This window comes from Sorex araneus, chromosome 2, assembly GCF_027595985.1.
Source record: "Sorex araneus isolate mSorAra2 chromosome 2, mSorAra2.pri, whole genome shotgun sequence".
Taxonomy (NCBI): Eukaryota; Metazoa; Chordata; class Mammalia; order Eulipotyphla; family Soricidae; genus Sorex; species Sorex araneus.
Window position 1 is genome coordinate 287,940,252 of NC_073303.1, and position 18,400 is coordinate 287,958,651.

Genomic DNA, 18,400 nt, shown 5'->3' on the forward strand with positions numbered 1-18,400 from the left:
CCTTTAAAAAAGTCTATTTATTTATTTTTAGAACGTTGCTCATGATTTACCACATTCGATACTCCAATACCAACCACCATCGCACCTTCCCACCACCATTATTTCTAATTTTCCCAAGCAGGGAGAGGTGCATCCTCAGGGAAGTAGCACGAAGAATTAATTCCATAGCCCCAAGGCTCATCCCTTGATTTCTTTTCCCAGTTTTATAAACTCAGACTAATCGCTCTTCTTTCCCAGCCCAGCCCGGCTTGGCGTTGAAGAACTCCAACTAAAGTCTGCAAACTCCCCAAAGGTTTTTTTTTTTTTGTCTGGTTTTGTTTCCTTTCCTTCTTTTCCTTCTTTCCCCTATTGCCCGTCCTTTCTCTGCAGCCTGGAGAGGTCGACGCCAGAGGTCGACCCCCAGCCTGGAACTCGGGGCTCTCGCGTGCGCAGCGCCTCTGGCTGCTGCGGCCGCCGGGAGCCTGCAGGGCGCGCGCTGGGCTCGGGGCGAGCGGCTCGCAGAGGCTCGACAGCAGGAGGAGCGTGTGAGCTGTGGGCGTCCCTTTAAAAGCCGCCGTCCGGCCGGGCCTCTGCCTCTCGGGCCGCCCAGTGCCCGCGATCACCTGGAGCTTGCAGCGCCAGCCAGACGGCGGCGGCCAGCGCGGCCCCTGACGCTCGGGTCCCGGGAGCTGCAGGCGAGCGTGGCCGTCCCGCGCGTCTCCGCGGCGGAGGATGCGGGAGCGCATCTGGTGGCCGCTGCTGCTGCTGCTGCTGCTGCTGCTACCGCCGCCGCTCCGGGGCGGCCCCCGGGAGGAGCCGGAGTCCGAGCCGGGGCCGCTGCAGCCCTACGATCTGCTCTACGCCAGCGGCGTGGCCGCCTACTACCGCGGGGACTACGAGCAGGCGGTGCGGGACCTGGAAGCGGCGCTGCGCAGCCACCGGCGCCTGCGGGACATCCGCGTGCGCTGCGCCCGCCACTGCGCCGCCCGCCGCCCGCTCGCGCCCCCCGCCGTCGGGCCCGGGGCCGAGCTGCCCCTGTTCCGCTCCTGGCTGGAGCGCGCGCGCTGCCTCGCCGGCTGCCAGAGCCAGCGCCTCGGGGGGCCCGCGTCCCGCCACCGCGTCAGCGAGGATGTGCGCAGCGACTTCCAGCGCCGGGTGCCCTACAACTACCTGCAGCGAGCCTACATCAAGGTACCCCCCAGAGCGCGCGCGCCGGGTGCTCCCGGGGACTCCCGGATGCTCTCCCGGGTGCTCCCCGCCGCCCCGTCTCCTGGGATCGCTGTGCCTTTCTGCCCACCTGGGGTGGTCTCTCTAGGCTTTCTGTCTCCTGTCCGTGGATCTAGGGAGTCTGGTAGCCTGAGAGCTTGTTAAGCCGCGCTCCATGGACCTAGCAGAGCTATTCGATCTCTCAGTTCCCACTTGTCTGAAAACCGGAGGCGGGACTGTTAGGATGTTATTCAAAGAACTTACCCGCTCAGCCCTACTCCGAGACTGGCAGAGCTGCGTCTAGTAAGAGGTCCCCATTCACAGCCCTTTCTTATTTTCTAATTCCTCTACACCGTAGGTTGGACTTTTTTTTTTTTCTTCCTCCCTCTGAACTTTAGGGAACATCCTTAAAACAGGTCAAAGAGAACTTGTTCTGAAACAAGTCTTGCTTGTTTCCCCGAATCTAAAAAAAAAAAAGCCCAGACAACCCGAATAAACAAAAGTAAAGTTCAAAGGTTAAAGAGAAAGTATGTTTGGAAAAAGCGAGTCTTCGCGAGGCAGTCTGGAAGTGTCTCTCTTGAGTGAAGACAATTCTGCGTCTTTGCTTGAGGGCTTCCGATTTCTTTTTAAGCATTTACCTAGCCCAAAGTTAGTGTCAGGAGGTATCCAGTGGACTTTGGCGTTTCCCCCGCATTTACAAATTGGCAATCTGTTCCAGTGCCAGAGAGAATTTGGCCTGCCTTCTTCACCTTTCTGCCCCTCCCATGCCCCCATTCAGCCTTGCTGCCCTGCAGCTCCTACACTTGCTTCCTCTTCTGCTGTGCTGTTAATAAATGATGTCTTTTCTGTGATTGTTGGAGAAGTGGCAGCTTTTGGGGTGGGACATTACAGCCAGCGGGCCAGGTTGCATTTCTGCAACGGTAGAAAGAACATACTAAGTGCTAAGCTCCACAATCTCTTTGCAGCTTAATCCCAGGAGGCCTCTGATCACAAATGACAGAACTCTCTGGAGAGTTGCAGGTGTCAGTGGAGTTCACAATTTCACAACTGAAGTGCTTAATTCCCAGTGGCTACAGCGTTATCTCTAGACCTGTATATTGGATAAGAATGAGAAGAAAACATGAATACTGTTCAGCACTTATTTCCTACTTCCTTGTGCTTCTGGTTGAATATACGATGGCAGGCATTTGTTGTAAATCCAATTTTCTTTAAATGGGTGACACAGATTTTTGTAGTCTTACAGAAATTGGTCAATAGTAGAAAAAAAAAAAGGGGACCCTCCGTCCCTCACCACTGAAGACAGAGTACGCTGGTTCCCAGTGCAATTGTGGGTGGTCAAGTTTGGCCCCTCCAGTGTGATCTTTCTAGGATCCTCAGATGTGAGGTTGGCAGTCCTGCAGATAGTTCTGTCACACATCTTGGGCATGTTTTCTTTCCACAGGTCTGGGAAAGGAATGCATATTTGTGTTTAGTCGTATAAAAATAAATAGCTCTGAGGCAGTTCTCAATATGTGGGGTTCCTTTCTGTAGTTCTGTAATTAAGCTCGCCACACCGTCAGCGTTCACATGCACCAGTCATTCTGCTTCTGTCCCCAGGTTAGAGGTCAAACAGGGCCATGTCATAGGTTTAGCATGCCTTCAGCTTTGAATTGATCCCAGGAATTAGTCACTCGTGGCCACCTCTTTCATCTTCTTCTGATTCATCTGCTCTCTAATAGGCAAGATTTCTTGACTCTATATAAAGGTATAATCTTCTAAGGAGAAAATAAAAATTTATGAAGAAATGGATTTTTAATAGCTAGAGTTGTAGGCTGAAGTGATAGCACAGCAGGTAGGGCATTTGCCTTCCACGTGGCTGACCCAGGTTCGATTCCTCTGCCCCTCTCGGAGAGCTGGGCAAGCTACCCAGAGTATCTCGCCCACAAAACAGAGCCTGGCAAGCTCCCCATGGCATATTCATATACCAAAAACAGTAACAAGTCTCGCAATGGAGACATTACTGGTGCCCTCTCAAGAAAATTGATGAGCAATGGGATAACAGTGATATAGTAACAGAGTCATAAGATTATCTTTGTTATTACCTGATAAGGAGTACCAGAGTGATTCTTTCTTCTTCCAAGAACTCCACTTAGGTGCTATTTACTACTAATATCTTCTCTCTCTCTCTCTCCCTTTCTCTCTTTCTCTTTCTCTCTCATTCTCATTCATGCACACAGACATACATGCACATGTCATCTTTGAGAGTAAAACTGTTAATAATAACTGACATCCTTGGGTTCCAAGAGAGCTGAACATCCAGGAGTAAACAGCCTCCAAAGAAAGTCACCCCCTATATGTCTGGATATGCTCGTGGTATCCTGTGTTGTTGAATTAATTTGAAATCAGTGATCCAGTTTATATTTGTAGAGATAATACTACGCTAAATGGAAAAGATGACTTTGAAGCCAGGTTTTGAGAATTCAGAATCATTTAATGTGGTCAGAAGTTTATTTCTAGAGATGAAGTGAAATTATTCTCAGCTAGAGGTTTGTAATTCCGTCCCCACTGATGCAAGTTAATTCTTTATGCCGGTGTGTTGGAGAAGGGTGGAATATTGTGAAATCCAAGTTTCATCGAGTTCACTTTCTCATTTCACAGATGAAGACAGGAGGATGCGGAGAGGGAGAGGCGGTGTCCCAAGGTCACCTAGGGTCTGATTTGATGAAATGAGCACTGATCTGAGAGCAGATCTCCGGACTCATCCAGGAAGGGATACCCGTGCTTATCTTGTACCTGATCACCCGCCGTGCACCTTGAATGCCAGGGAATGCTCCAGTCACCACTTGTGCCAGATTTGGACAGCTCCAAAATGAGTAGGTCCTTATCCTCTGGGGAAATAGGAATTCATGGCATTTGTCTTAAGGCCTGCTCTTTGGATTCTTCCTTTGGGCCTGGCATGTAGGGACTTTGTTTGGACAGCTATGAAATAGTTCCATGTGGCTCACAGCCACAATTTTTTTTTTACATTTGTTTAAATGGCAGGGTGAGACTCTTCAAACTGATTTTTATCATTTCAGATCATAAGATATAACTCATGATTCATAGCTGAACACCTATGAGTTTTATTTATTTAGTTTTGAATTGTTTTAGTTTTTATTTTTTGGTAGGTGTTTTTTTTTGGGGGGGAGGGGGCACACCTAGCTACTTAGGGCCTGCTCCTGTCTCTGTGCTCAGGGATCACTCTTGGTGGTACTTGCAGCACCATATGTGGTTCCAGGAATCAAACTTGGTTAGTTGCTTGCAAGGGATGCACTTTAAATATTTCTCCTGCCCCAAACCTAGGAGCTTCTAACAGATTCTTCTCTTCTGCGAATGTTCAGATGATTCTATGCTGTTATATGAAGCCCACATCATTTTAAAAAGTGTTAATGACCTAGTTTCATCTAATTACTAAGTCCTAGTTTCACTTCCAGAGCACTACCACAACAAACATGCGTGCACATACACTCACACAGACAAACACACACACCCTACTCTACCATTCTCCAGCCAGAGGGAACAAGGCATGCCTGGTTTTACGTGTCTGACACTTGTGCACATCTGGGCTTTGTTTATTCTTCTTTGGAAAGAATGTAGACGCTGGAAGGGAGTTTAACTTTAGCTCAACCTCTACCTCTGTGACTATGAGTGAATTGCATAAACTCTCTGAGCTTTACTTTCCCTGTCTGCAAACTGGGGAATCCAAAGAAGCTATGTGGTTAATTCCAATTAGGTTTAGGAGAGGATGTATGTAAAGCCTAGTGACTTGTTTTCAGTAAGCATTTCTTCTGATCAGTTGTAATAGAATTTTGCTTCTCTTTCTCTGTGTGCTCACATGACAGTTTTCCTGATGGATATATCTGTGTCTGTGTGTGTCTGAGCGTGTGTGTATTATATGTATGTATATGAATATATATAGATATATACTTTTTCCTAGATATATCTAGGATACCTTTCACTCCTTCTGCAACTTCCATGTTCACAGTGGATTGTATTCTTCTCATGATACTTTTCAAATCTAACTTTTGTTTGGAGAAATCCATACACTTGCTTTTCGCTTACATGCGCTCCTTGAGATAGAGACTTGGTCATCTTTGTATCTTCTAAAGAGTGTCTCAATTAGGATGGTCATTAGATGAACTCTTTTTTATTAATCTCCTGAAGCATATTTTTTGAAATGAAATATTTTGATTTAGTAGATCTGAGTAGGGCCCTTAGAATGTGTATTCTCCTCAAATACTTAAAATTGGGAGTTAGAACAATGACTGCTCGATATTGTTAGGTAATGAACAATGGAATGGTTCCCCGGATGTATTGGGAACATTTTCTCTTTGGTGGCAGGAAGTTTCCTCAGTTATTTGTTTCCAGGCTGTTCAATTGTGGGGCAAGTGACAGCAAGACTACAGATGGCTTGACCTCTCAATACTCTGCACTTCTTCCATTCCTTGCCATATTATTGTTTTCTAATTTAATCCTTATTACTAAAACTGTCCTTCAGATAAACCATGCTTCGTTGAACTTGTTGCATGCGCATTTGTTGATTTTAAACAAATGCAAGAAAGATACTTTTTTTTCTGTTTGTACTTTCTGGACCCCTTTGCTCATAGATTCTATTTGTTGTTATTGTTGTTTTGTGTTTTGGCTGACACCTGGCTCTACACTTAACTCTCTACTATTGTTAGGCTTGGGGCTGAAATCTTACAGACTACTGGAGATAAAACCGGGGTTGACAGCTCCTAAGGCAAGTGCCCTTGTCAGGCCCCCAGAGATTGCTTTTGCTTGTCTGTTTGTTTTATAATCAGGAATATTCAACAGTGTTTTGATCCCACTGTTCCCAGCTATTTATACAAAAAAGCAAACAAACAAAGAAAAACAAAATACATTGTGTATTTACTTATCATTTTCTTTTTTTTTTTTTGCTTTTTTTAAAAAAAAAAGTCCGCCCCCTGCATGCTTTTCTTCTGAGTTGGTTTTTTGTGTCATTTGACCTTTGATTTTTCTTAGGATTAAAAGGAGGACAAAAGGACGTGCAACTAAATTAGGAAATTCTGTTTCCCTTCTAGAGTCATTTTCTAAACTTTATCTTGACCATAATGTCATCTATTTTAGTTGTTTCCAGCAAAGAAAGAAGTGATCTCAGAGTTTTGAGATTCTCTTTTTGCTTTATTGATGCCTTCTCTTTTATCAGTATTGCTTTCATGAGGCATCAAAAACATAGACCCTAAATGGGTGATAACATAGATCCAGTTACTCAGAATAAAATCTCTTCCAGAGAGCCAGAGAGCCATATTTAAATCTCTTCTTGACTCTACATATTTGTCCAACAGTATTTCAAAAAGAAGGCTAATTTTGTGTCCACTAGAAATAGCTGTGGTAAGATTTTGCTGGTGCTTATTTCCTCAGGGAATGAGATTTTTTCTTTTCTTTTCACAATTGGGCCATTTTGGGGACTTAGATCATAAATTCCATTAGTCAATATCTTTCTTTTTTGTCCTAAGTCTTAGGAGGGAAACCAGAGGGATTCTTTGTCTAAAGCTCACTTAGGTTTGCACCCTGAGGTGTTAGAACCTCAATATATTCCTGCCAGGGGCTGTGTTCTTTTGGTGTCTCTGTCAGCTTTATCTGCCATGTACTAAGTACCACAGAGGCTTAACATTCTATTAGAAGAGAATTGCTTATCTTATCTCAGTCTGCTGAATCCCAGGATTTCTTTTCAGTTTTTAATAGAACAAGTAATTAACTGTGTATCTCTTCATAAATCCCATCTCTGAGGATCAGATGTGGTCTGTCACAGCTATCATTTGTGTCCTGACAAAAGACAAAGCCGGGTAGAATTTCTAACGTTTGATAAGATGTCAACCTGTTTTGTGGTTGATAAACTCTAAAAGGTGCTGCTGGGTTCACCTAAAATGTAAACTTGCTTTTCTAGTTTCTCGCACCTAATGGCTCTTTTGTATTGTTAAGGCTTTGTGTAAATGGCAGGCCTCTTGGAATCACAGTATCTTTGAGCCTGAAGAGGTCTGGGAGAGCATCTGGGCTGTACAAGAAAAATGGTGTTCACTGTGAAGTAGGGTCAGAGGGAAGAGTCAGCATCTAACTCACAAAATGTGGTTGAAACTCTATTTTTGAAGAATTGGGAATAAACGCTAGGATGATGTACATCAGTGTCACCACATTTTATGTTTTTATTGTTGTTGTTGGGAAGTGCTTTGTAAGTGGAACTCAGAATTCTGGGGACACTTTGGCAGTACTCTGTTAAGTGGGCTGGTAATTTTGGAAGGGTCCAAAAGCCACTAGGTTACATCCATCAATGACGGGGGTCTCCTGTTTACTCAACTGTTCTCAGCAGACATATGTGATGCTAAGGATGGAACTCTGGCTGTGCATATAAGGCTTACTTTCTCACTCCTCTGCTCTTTCTTCTGTTGTCTTTCTTTCAGTCTATCTCTCTCCTTCCTCCTCCCTTCCCCTCCCTCTCTTTCCTTCCCTGCCTCTGTCCCTTCCCCTTTGTCCCTCCCTCCCTCCCTTCCTCCATCTCTACTCTTCCTCCCTCTCTTCCTCCCTCTCTTCCTTCCTTCCTTCCTTCCTTCCTTCCTTTCTTCCTTCCTTCCTTCCTTCCTTCCTTCCTTCCTTCCTTCCTTCCTTCCTTCCTTCCTTCCTTCCTTCTCTTGTTTTGGGGTCACACATGGCAGTGCTCAGTGCTTTCTCCTGGTAGACTTGAGGTACCATAAGGGTACTGGGGATGAAACTGGGTCAGCTGCATGCGTGGCCAGTGTCCTGCCTTCTGTATTGTCTCTCCCACCCAGTTGCCACTGTTTAAAAAGAACAGAGAGAAAGAAACGTCTAGCAAGGGTGAAGAGTGGTGATTACTGGAACTATAAACATGTTGCAGTTAGTTAAGCCCTCAGAGACCCTGAGGAAGAAGTCAGGTCCTGTCCTGTGAGAGCTGAGGGCACTGGTCTCAAGGGGTCCCGTGCAACTGAAAGAGGATGCAAGTGGAGCTGTCCCGGAGACGGGAGTCCAATGGATGGTCTTGCGCTCTTTCCAGCCCTATGTGAGAGTCTGTCTGGTCCATCCCTGGTGCTGCTGAGATCTGCTGGAACCTGTTGCCTCCGGGAGCTGTGCTGACAGACTTTCCTGGACTCATTCTCCTGCCGGGCCTTTTCATTCACATGATACTTGGTCCACTCAGCCAAGAGTTATAGTCGTCTGGTGGAAAATTTTGCATTTCTCATTAAGAAAAATGATTTATCCTGTCTTACCCTGTTCCTTCACCCGCACCCTCTTGGAGCTCTTCTCCTGTAATTTCTGCTCTGTCTTTTATTGGTCTCTTCTTTCATACAGAATTTCTAGCTATGCCATTTCTGTGAGAGTTAGACCTGGTTTGCCACAAGGTCAAAACTTGCCTTTACGACAGTGATCTGGAAGCCAGGAGATTTGCAAGCCTTCCAAGTGTGGGGCCCTGAGTTCAATCTCTAGTGCCTGCACATATGGCAAGCATGATACGATCGGCTCTGCTTCGTTGATCCTGGCTGCTCTGCACTCTGCATCCCCCGGTGCTACACATGATTCCTGCTGAACTGTAGCGAGGTCTGCATGAGCATCCCCGCCAGGGACTGTGACCTCTGGTGAACATCGCAGCTGAAAGAGAAAGGTGTGAGGACGGCCGCCAGTCTGAGTGGGACCCCTGGCAGACACTGTGAAGGTTGCTACGAGCCCCTGGCAACCAGTATGTGCTCAAGTACCCCAGCAGAAGAAGTCTGATTTCCCAGCAGTCCCTGTACATGCAAAGACCTTAACCTGTGATCTCTGGCGAGCACCACGACCAGATGTGTGCAAGCACCACACGCCCCGGGTCACTGCAACAGCAGCACCAACAGAGGGAACGGAAGTGTGGAGGGAAGAGATAAAATAGAAAACAAAAATAACTGGGACGCCATCCATCAGCAGTTCAAAAGGAAGTGATGTGCAGCCACCAGCCTTCTCTGTGGCACTGTTCAGTGCCTGTGCCTGGTTTCCAGTTGTTGGTACTAAGAGGGTGACAGGGTATTTGTTGGAAGACGCCTATTTCCTTGGCCTTGCCCCTTTTCTGACTGGCCTTGTTTCCCATACTTGCTTCCCTCCTTGTTCCTCTCCTCTCCTGTTCCAAGTCTGATGGGTGATGTACATAGGAAAATTACATCTGAAAAGGAGAAGAGCAAGGGCATCAACAGCGGAAAGAGAAAAGAAGGTGGGAGTAGATGGAACTTAAGTTTCTGCTTCTAGAATAATGAAGGCCTTTGAGTCTCTTATTTAATTAAACCTCAGACTAGTCGTCTCACCCCATACCCCCCTTTTTTATTCTCTTGGTTTTTGATTTGGTGGCCACATACACTTGAGCTTAGGTTATACTCCTGGTTCTGTGCTCAGGCATCACTCCTGATAGTCCTGGGGGGACCGTAGGTGGTGCCAGAGTTGGAGCAGGGATATCTCTGTGAAAGGAGGCAACTTGACCCCTGTACTATCTCTTGTTTCCCATCATCAACTTCTAAAAAATACAAGATGGCAAGATGCAAGACTTGGTGTGTGTTGGGGAAGATATTCTTTTTTTTTTTTAAGCTTTTTTTTGGGTCACACCCAGCAACGCACAGGGGTTATTCCTGGCTCTTCCCTCAGGAATTACTTCTGGCATGCTCAGGGGGACCATATGGGATGCTGGGAATTAAACCCTGGTCCGCCACATGCAAGGCAAATGTCCTACCTGCTGTACTATTGCTCCAGCCCCCTGGGGAAGATATTCTTTCTCCCTCTCTCAGTATTCTCTTTCTGCCCATTTATCAACAGTGACTTCCCAGTCTAAGTAGATGTAGGAGTTTAACTGAAGAGCTAGACCTAGAAGATTCCAAGAATACTAACTTTCACCTTTGTGCCATTGTTACTGATCACTATTTGTGAGACTCACACTGAAAATAAGAACTCAACATATGCAAAATGAAACATTGAATGCTGCTTATATTATTTGCTAAATGGAATAAAACTTCACAATAAAAGCTATCGCCTGCTTATGCATTGTTAATCTTTAGCACTATTGTTCTGTCCACTTAAAAGAAAACTCAGAAATGGCAACCTGGGTCAACATTATTCCAAAATAGGTCTAATGAAAATGAAAGAAGTAAAGAGTTTTACTTAGAAGGGAAATGAAGGAATAAGGGCCATAGAAATAGGGAGATTCAAGATGTCAGAATTTCCAGAAATCCAGGCTACTGAAATATTCCTCCTGGAATTCATTATCTGCAAATAATGGTTTCAGTTTTTGTGCCAGTAACAGGAGACTGATGAAGATTGCTGTGTAATTACGCTAGAACTCTGGAATGAAGAAAAATCAGAAAGATAGAATAAAATAAATTAGTCTAAGATAAATGCAACTCTTAATAAAGATAATAAATCATAGGAACGTTAATTGAGCCACTTTAAAAAATGTATTCTTTTTGCTTCAGTGCAAACTGGTTAGCTTTTACTCTGCCAAGATCAGTAGACTTGCACAAAGAAATCAGCACATAATTAAGACTCCAGACACAGTTTAATTGCCTCAAAGCCAGATCTGTTTTATTTTTTTTAAATGATCTCAAGTTAGAGTATCAAATACTAATCCAGTAGACCAGGCTAATTATTTCCCCTCTGAAGCAAGAACTATTTTTTCCTTTCAAATTTTATTAGAGCACCACTATTGACAAAGCTATTCCTAGTTGGGTTTGAATATAACAGTCCATCACAGATCCCACCACCAGTGTCAACTTCCTCCCACAAGTGTTCCCAGGTTCCCTGGCCTCCCCCCTCCCCAACCTGCCATGAGAGAAATGTTTTAATGTTTGGTTACTAAAATTTGTTTTTTTTTTTTTTTGGTCACACCCGGCGATGCACAGGGGTTACTCCTGGCTCTGCACTCAGGAATTACTCCTGGCGGTGCTCAGGGGACCATATGGGATGCTGGGATTTGAACCCGGGTCAGCCCATGCAAGGCAAACGCCCTACCCGCTGTGCTATCATTCCAGCCCCCTGGTTACTAAAATTTGGGTCTCATGATTTCAGTGTTGACTCTGTGGTTTAGATATTTAGTTCCATTATTCTGTAACTCCACCGATGTATCTTGGCCTATGAAACAAGAACTATTTCTTAGTATTTTGTAGATGGACTCTAGGATAATGAGGCGATCTCTGACATTAGCACATGCCATTTAGAAATGACACCAGGGACAGAGATTTTCATAGCCAATCTTTGCTCCTTTGAGATTCCTAAGCTCCAATTATGTAGCAGAGTATGCAGGTTTTCACTGAAGCAAGAGTGTTTCAACCAGGCTTACTGATATTTTAGGATGAGTAGTTCTTTGCCATGATGTGTTGTTTCATGCATTTTAGGAAGGTTAGCTGCATCCCTAGCCTTTGCATACTAGGAGACAGTACCAACATATTCACCACCCTCTAAACTGTCACAGCAAAGCATGCCCCCTCAACTTGCAGAATGTCTGCAAGTTACCCCACATTTAGAATCACCAATATAAGCGTTAAGCAACAATTAAGGTAACTGGACATCCTTTCTATTTTGTAAATAATTTCCTCCATGAAATACACAAGGAAAGAATCCCTTGTTTATATATACTGAATTGCACCAACTAAGGTCCCCTTCAAAATGAATCAAATGATACAGGAAACAAAGCAAAATATTTTTCTGAGTATAAATATTCATGGTTAAATTGCCTTAAGCTTTGATCATTTTCCAATCAGCAGTTAAGTTATGTACATATCCTTTTAGTTGTAACATTTCCTGTAGGCCATGGTAATATGAAGACAATGAAATACTTCCTCCACCTTCAACTCATTCCCAGACCATGGAGAGACACTAGAGTTTACATTACAGATGAGGGCTGGAAGTACTTCTGTGTGATTATGTAGTGGCAGTTTAGAGATGTTTGTGTCAAATGATTGCAATTAGATATGGAAAGGACAAGTTAAATATGTATGGTCTATGAGAAATATTTATAAAATGCTAGTGATGTTTCACTTTTAGGTAGGAAATTGGTACTAGAAAAAACTTCTGAAATCGAAGTTAATTGAAATTTTGAAGAATTAAATCAATAGCACAGGTTATTTTATAAATGCATTTGATCATGATTTTTTAAAAAAGAATATTCTGAATCTTGAAATTATGATGCATATTAATATGTTAAATAATAGCTTTGGGAAATTTTTACTAAAAATTTTTTGTCATAGAAGATACTGCCTTAAAGCTAAGTGAATTGAGGTTTAGTGAATTGGGGTTTAAGTGGTGTATTCAGGTTCTTAAAGAAAGCCATTTTTCTACTTCAGATTTCTTTGAAATTCTAAGTGTTGCTCACTCAAATTTCCATTTCACAATTTGCCACGTTATCTATCCTTTTGGGATCTGTCTCAATCTCTGGGAAAATATGAAACTAAAATTACCAAATTTGAAGGGTTACTCTAAGAATAAAATTAAGTATTTTGAGAAAGCCATGTAAGTGGAAAAAGCATAAGTAAGTGATGTGGAAAAGAAGAAATTAAAATCCTAAAAGGTCAAATCATGACATAAAGAGCAATGAAGGGGAAACAAGAATAAAAGCATTTTCCTTTATTCCTTTGTACAGCAGAAACAAGTTAAGCATTTTTTACTATTCTTTCAAACCATTGAACTCAGACTATCAAACTCAGAAAAAAAGAGTTGGAGGGAAAGTACATTTATTTGCATGTGACCAACTCCAGTTCAATATCCCACACCACATATAGTCCCTTGATTTCTCTTAGAGTGATTTATGAACAAACTCAGGAATAAAACTTGAGAAGTGCCAGGTGTGACCCCCCCAAACCAAAAAAAGTAGCATGGTATTGCATGGTGGTATAAAATTTTCCCTATAACATTTTCATAACTCCCTGGTGATTTGTATCTTAGTGTAATCTTCATTTTACAAAAGGAATGCTGTATCTTGAAAAGTTAACTAATATGTCTGAGATCACACAGTAGTAGCACAGGCAGAGTTTGAATCTCTTGTCTTTGTTTGTCTGTTTGTTTGTTTGGTTTGTTTGCTCTTTGGGTCTTACTGGTGGTGCTCAGGGCTTATTCCTGACTCTTTGCACAGGAATCACTCCTGATGGTACTAGTGGGAACATATAGTTTCAACATTGCAAGTTGAAACCATGCAAGGTTGGTCACATATAGGGCAAGGACGCCCGTTGTGCTATCTCTCTGTGCCCAGAATTTAGGTTTTTCGAATGAGAAAACCCAATTTTTCGTTCACTCCTCACAGTTTTGACATTAGATGGGACTGTGTTTAAAAAAAAAATCCTGCCTTTTATTATACAGGAGCAATAACACAGCACGTAGGGCGTTTGCTTTGCATGTGGCCACCCTGGGTTCAATTACTCCCTTCCTCTTGGAGAGCCCTGCAAGCTACCAAGAGTATGGCAGAGCCTTGCAAGCTCCCTGTAGCCTATTCAGTATGCCAAAAACAGTAACAAGAAGTCTCACAATGGAGACGTTACTGGTGCCTGCTCGAACAAAATCAATGGACAATGGGATGAAAGTGCTACAGTGCTTATTATACAGAGACTTTTCACCAGATTTTAGATCTGTGAAATGGGTAATCCATATTTCGCGAGGTTATGAGAAGTACATGTTACAAAAAAATCAAAGTTCACCTCAATCTGCATTGACTTACTTGCTCTTACTCAGATTCTAGGTGGGTAAAGACAAACTTGCTAGTGAAGATAAAAGACAAAATAGTAGACAAATATGTGGTGGTAAATTGAGAAGATAATTAAACTTATGGTAGGTGTGGAAAACTTAGGGATACACAAGTCTAAAACTTGACCTATTCATTTGGAAATACTAGCTTCAAATCCAATTTTCTATTCATTGGAACATGGTTTTTCTAGCTTCCATTCATCATCAGTCTAAAACAAAAAAAAATTACCCTCCTTTGAGTACTTGGGACTGTTCTCAAACAAAAAAAAAAACTGTTTTTGTTTGTTTGTTTGTTTGTTTTTGTTCTGTTGAGAAAAGTTCAACTCTCGTAACCAGTGCATTTTCCAGCTCTCTGATTTCACAATATCCCTGAGATTGTGGCCTCTGACTTTTTTTGAAAAGTGGATTCTGTTCAAACACATTCCAAATTTTCTCTGTTTTGTATTAACAGATAAAAATCTCTTCCCACAGAAGGACATATCTTGGGAATTTTAAATCCTTTTAAGCCTTTTCTCCACCCTGATCTTTTGTACCCCTGGGAGATGATTTATGTTTGGTAATTAACCAGCACTTTTTCTTTTTTGTTTTTAAATTATTTTTTAATTAATGAATCACTGTGAGGGTACAGATACAGGTTTACATATTTTCATGCTTGTGTTTCAGTCATACACTCTCGAATACCCATCCCTCCACCAGTGCCCGTTCTCCTCCACCGATGACCCCAGCATCTCTCCCACCCTAACAAGCACTTTTTCCACAGGCACCAAAATATTAGAGTGTTTCTTACATTAAAAAGTACCCTTCTTCCATTGACCAATGTAAATGTAAGCCTAACAAAAATAATAAGTTCTTGTATCTAGGAATCAAGCAACTCAAGCCTTACCACAGATTTTGTCATTGATATTTCTCTCTAGGCCTCAATATCTCTCATTTTCACAAGACAGCATTGAACCAGATGAATTATTTGAGTGTTTTTTTTTTGTTGTTATTGTTGTTTCTTATTTTTTTTTTTGCTTCTTCTTTTTTGTTTCTTTTCCTTTTTTTTTTTTGCAGCATGAGTTCAATGGTCACCTGGTACAATAAGTCCTCAGTTTGCTTACAAAAAACATAAAGTATGAGATAACAATGGTTTGCACTATACTGGAGGCAGCAGGTGTGTTGAAGGTTATAAGGAAGCAAGTACTTCCAGTGTGTCTGAGTCCGGCCTCCTCCTTGCACAATCACTCTTTGAACTAAAACTGAAAAGAAGATCACTCTAACAGTATTGCATTTGGTAATTTCATTGTTCTTTAAAAGGTACAAGGTAAAGTGAAGCATATTCAGGAAAGATAAAAAAATTCAAAAACTTTATTATAATGAAAACAGTTAAGAGTAAAGAGGAAGAGAAATAGTTTCTTTTTTTAATGAATCATCATCTGAAAAAATTATTCTTGGTGATTGAAGAACTTCCTACTGAATTTGAGTGAAATTCCTTTACTAAGGAATTGAAGAACAAGTAACAGAAGTAACAGAATCCAAGATCTTAGTTCAAATATGAAAGACTTCTTGTTGTGCCAGGGATTGAACCCAGGGCCTTCTACATGCAAGGTGCTACCACAGACCCATGTTTCACATATTTGTGGAGTAAGAGACTAAGGAGACAAAGAAAAGTTTTAGACATTTTCCAAGGAAACACAGACACAGGCACAGTCGAAAGTGTTGTGGGGGTAGGGGAGAGTGGAGAGGGATGTTGGGATTATGTTGGAGGGGTTTAGGCACTTTGGTGATGAGGATGCTATAGCTCTCTATGTATAAAACAATAATGTTGTAGGTTTGTTTGTTGAAAAGGATAAAATTTTCAAAAAGGAATCAGTTTTATTCCAGATTTCGGGAGTTGTAAGATTCTAAAGTAAAAACATCAGTGCTTTGCAAAACAAAACAATTTTATTCCAGATTTCAAAATTTTTAAGATTCAAAAGTAAAAACATCAGTACTTTACAAAATAACGAAACAAACACAACAAATATAAAAACGTTTTCCAAAACTAGAAGCTGTTCACATGTAATAGGGAGCCCCAGAAAAAAACAAAAGGCATTTGGCCTAAGTCATGAAAATATTTTCTGGGGAATTTCTATTGAAAATTCAAACATGATCTTAAACTGGGTAAGAGTTTAGATACTTTCCAATCTATAATTAATCAGATTCTGATTTTAGGCAATGAAAACTTATCATACACAGAAGATGGACTTATTATGGAATTTTTTTCACTGGAAAAGCGGAGCTATCTATCCTGCCTTTCTCTTTTTCTTCTTGGTGAGGCTATAGAGGTGCACCTAGCTAAGCTCAGCCATCACTCTTGTGATGCTCAGGGGACTCCATGCATGACCCAGAATTGAAGAGTCAGCTGCATGCAAAGAAAGTCCTAACCCCTGTTACCATCTCTCTGGCTCCCCAGTGTAGAATCCTTCTTAACTGTGCTTAATTGTCTTAGACAGGTGTCACTCTCCATAAAGAGCTTCAAAACAAAAAAGATACAAAAAAAAAAAAAGACAATCAATGAGTACTAAGGTTGTAAAACACACATAAGTACATCACTCATGAAATGTTTAGAAAAACAATTTTTAATTTTTAGTCAACTCTCTGATTTCTGGTTGAGTATCTCTGAGATATTACCTGAAATGTATTTTGCTGTGATCTTAATGTACCTCTAAGACTTTTTGTTTGTCTGTTTTGTTTTTTTTTTAAATTTTGGTTTTGGCTTTTGGACCAAGCCCAGCAGTGTGTAGGGCTTACTTCTGCTTCTGTGCTCAGGAATCACTCCTGGTGGTTCTCCAGGGACCATATGTGCCGTGGATGATCGAAACCAGATCACCTGGATACAAGACAAGCACTCTCTTCACTAAACTACCTCCCAGCTCAACTTTCAGAGATTAAATTCATAATAGGTTATTAGAGTATTCATGCTTAAGCGTTGAAAAGCAGGCACACTTCTCTTAGGAAGACTATTGTGATAGACCAAGGAATGGAGGGGAAATACAGTTTTATTCACAGAGCTTTTGTAGTGCTTGTCAGAGACTATTCTGAACCTGGCCATATGGATTAAATCCTGTAGTTTTGTTTTTTTTTTTGTTTTTTTAATTGAATCACTGTGAGATACAGCTATAAAACTTTCATGTTTGAGGTTTCGGTCATACAATGATCAAACATCCATCCCTTCACAAGTGCACATTTTCCACCACCTAAGTCTCTAGTATCCCTGCCCCCCTCCCCCCAACCCTTCCCCTGTCTGTGTGGCAGACAATTTCCACAATACTCTCTCTCTCTTTTGATTACATTCAATATTTCTACACCAGTCCCACCATTATTTTTTTAAATTTTCCCCCCACTACGCAAATCTGCTGAAAAGGCAATGCTAGACAATTTATTTTGTATTGCTTGTTATAAATAACATAAGATGTCATGGCTACAGACTCTTGGAATTCTAAAATTTTAGACAATTAGAGCCTGGAGAGATCTCTGAAATGAGATGCTCAGTTCTGAGATTCTTTGGTGTGTCTCTGGATCACGACTGTTAAGGGACTTAAACAGTAGCTGGATGCAGTTCGTGGGCATCATCTCAGGGTTCCGTGGGGAGAGGAGACGAGAGTTACTGGCCCATCCTCTATTCCCTGAGGCCTGGTGATTGCCATTACTGCTTCCTCATACCTGGGCTTTTCACTGGGTTCTGGAAGATGGTGGCTGCCAGGATTCCTAGGGGGGGTGGTAAACCCTGTAAAAATGGCCTGGTGCAAAGTCTGAAGGCATCTCTGCAGCGAGCTGGTTGGTCCCGAGATTCTTTTGTGTGTCTGCTGTAGTTTTATAAACCGTTTGAATGTGTTAGCTTTGATGGGTTTCACATGTAAATTGCTAGTGGGCTATATAGTCCTTTCTGTTTGAAAGCATTCAAAAGATAACAGATATCTCAAATGCATTTATATATAGTTATTATTAGTTTTAAATTAGTCAGACTGCAGCTGAATCTCACGAAGATAATGTTCATGAGAAACGGACTAGTTCCTGATGTTCCATTTACTCTCAATGGAACGAACATCTCCGAATGCAGCAGTTATGTGTACCTAGGTTGAGAACTCAACACGACAAACGGACCTGGCACCTGAGCTGCACAGGAGGAAGAGAGTGGCATGGAACGCCTTCAAGAACATTGAAGAAGTGGATACGAGGATGAAGAATCACTGGCTCCAGGCACATCTTTTCCACGCCACCGTTCTTCTTGCACTAACATACACCTCAGAGACCTGGGCCCTGCAAAAGCAGGATAAGAACGCTATTCAAGTCTCCCAAAGAGGAATCGAAAGAGCTATGCTTGGAATATCACGTTTCACTCAAGTGAGAGAAGGAATTGGGAGTTCCGACCCCCCTCAATGATTGAGAATTAGGGATGCTGCCTCATTTGCCAAAGTGTCGAAAATCAGATGGGCTGGATATG

The 18,400-nt window shown here is 42.2% G+C and overlaps 1 protein-coding gene across 1 annotated transcript in view; it reads left to right on the forward strand.

The window, feature by feature from the left end:
* Positions 1–568: 568 nt before the first annotated feature.
* The window catches only part of P3H2 (prolyl 3-hydroxylase 2), a 187,440-nt gene continuing 169,608 nt past the window's right edge, over positions 569–18,400 (forward strand). The window contains exon 1 of the mRNA XM_004603009.2: positions 569–1,170. Coding sequence (XP_004603066.2) covers positions 712–1,170 — 459 coding nt within the window. The 5' untranslated portion in view covers positions 569–711. The remainder of the gene's footprint in view (positions 1,171–18,400) is intronic.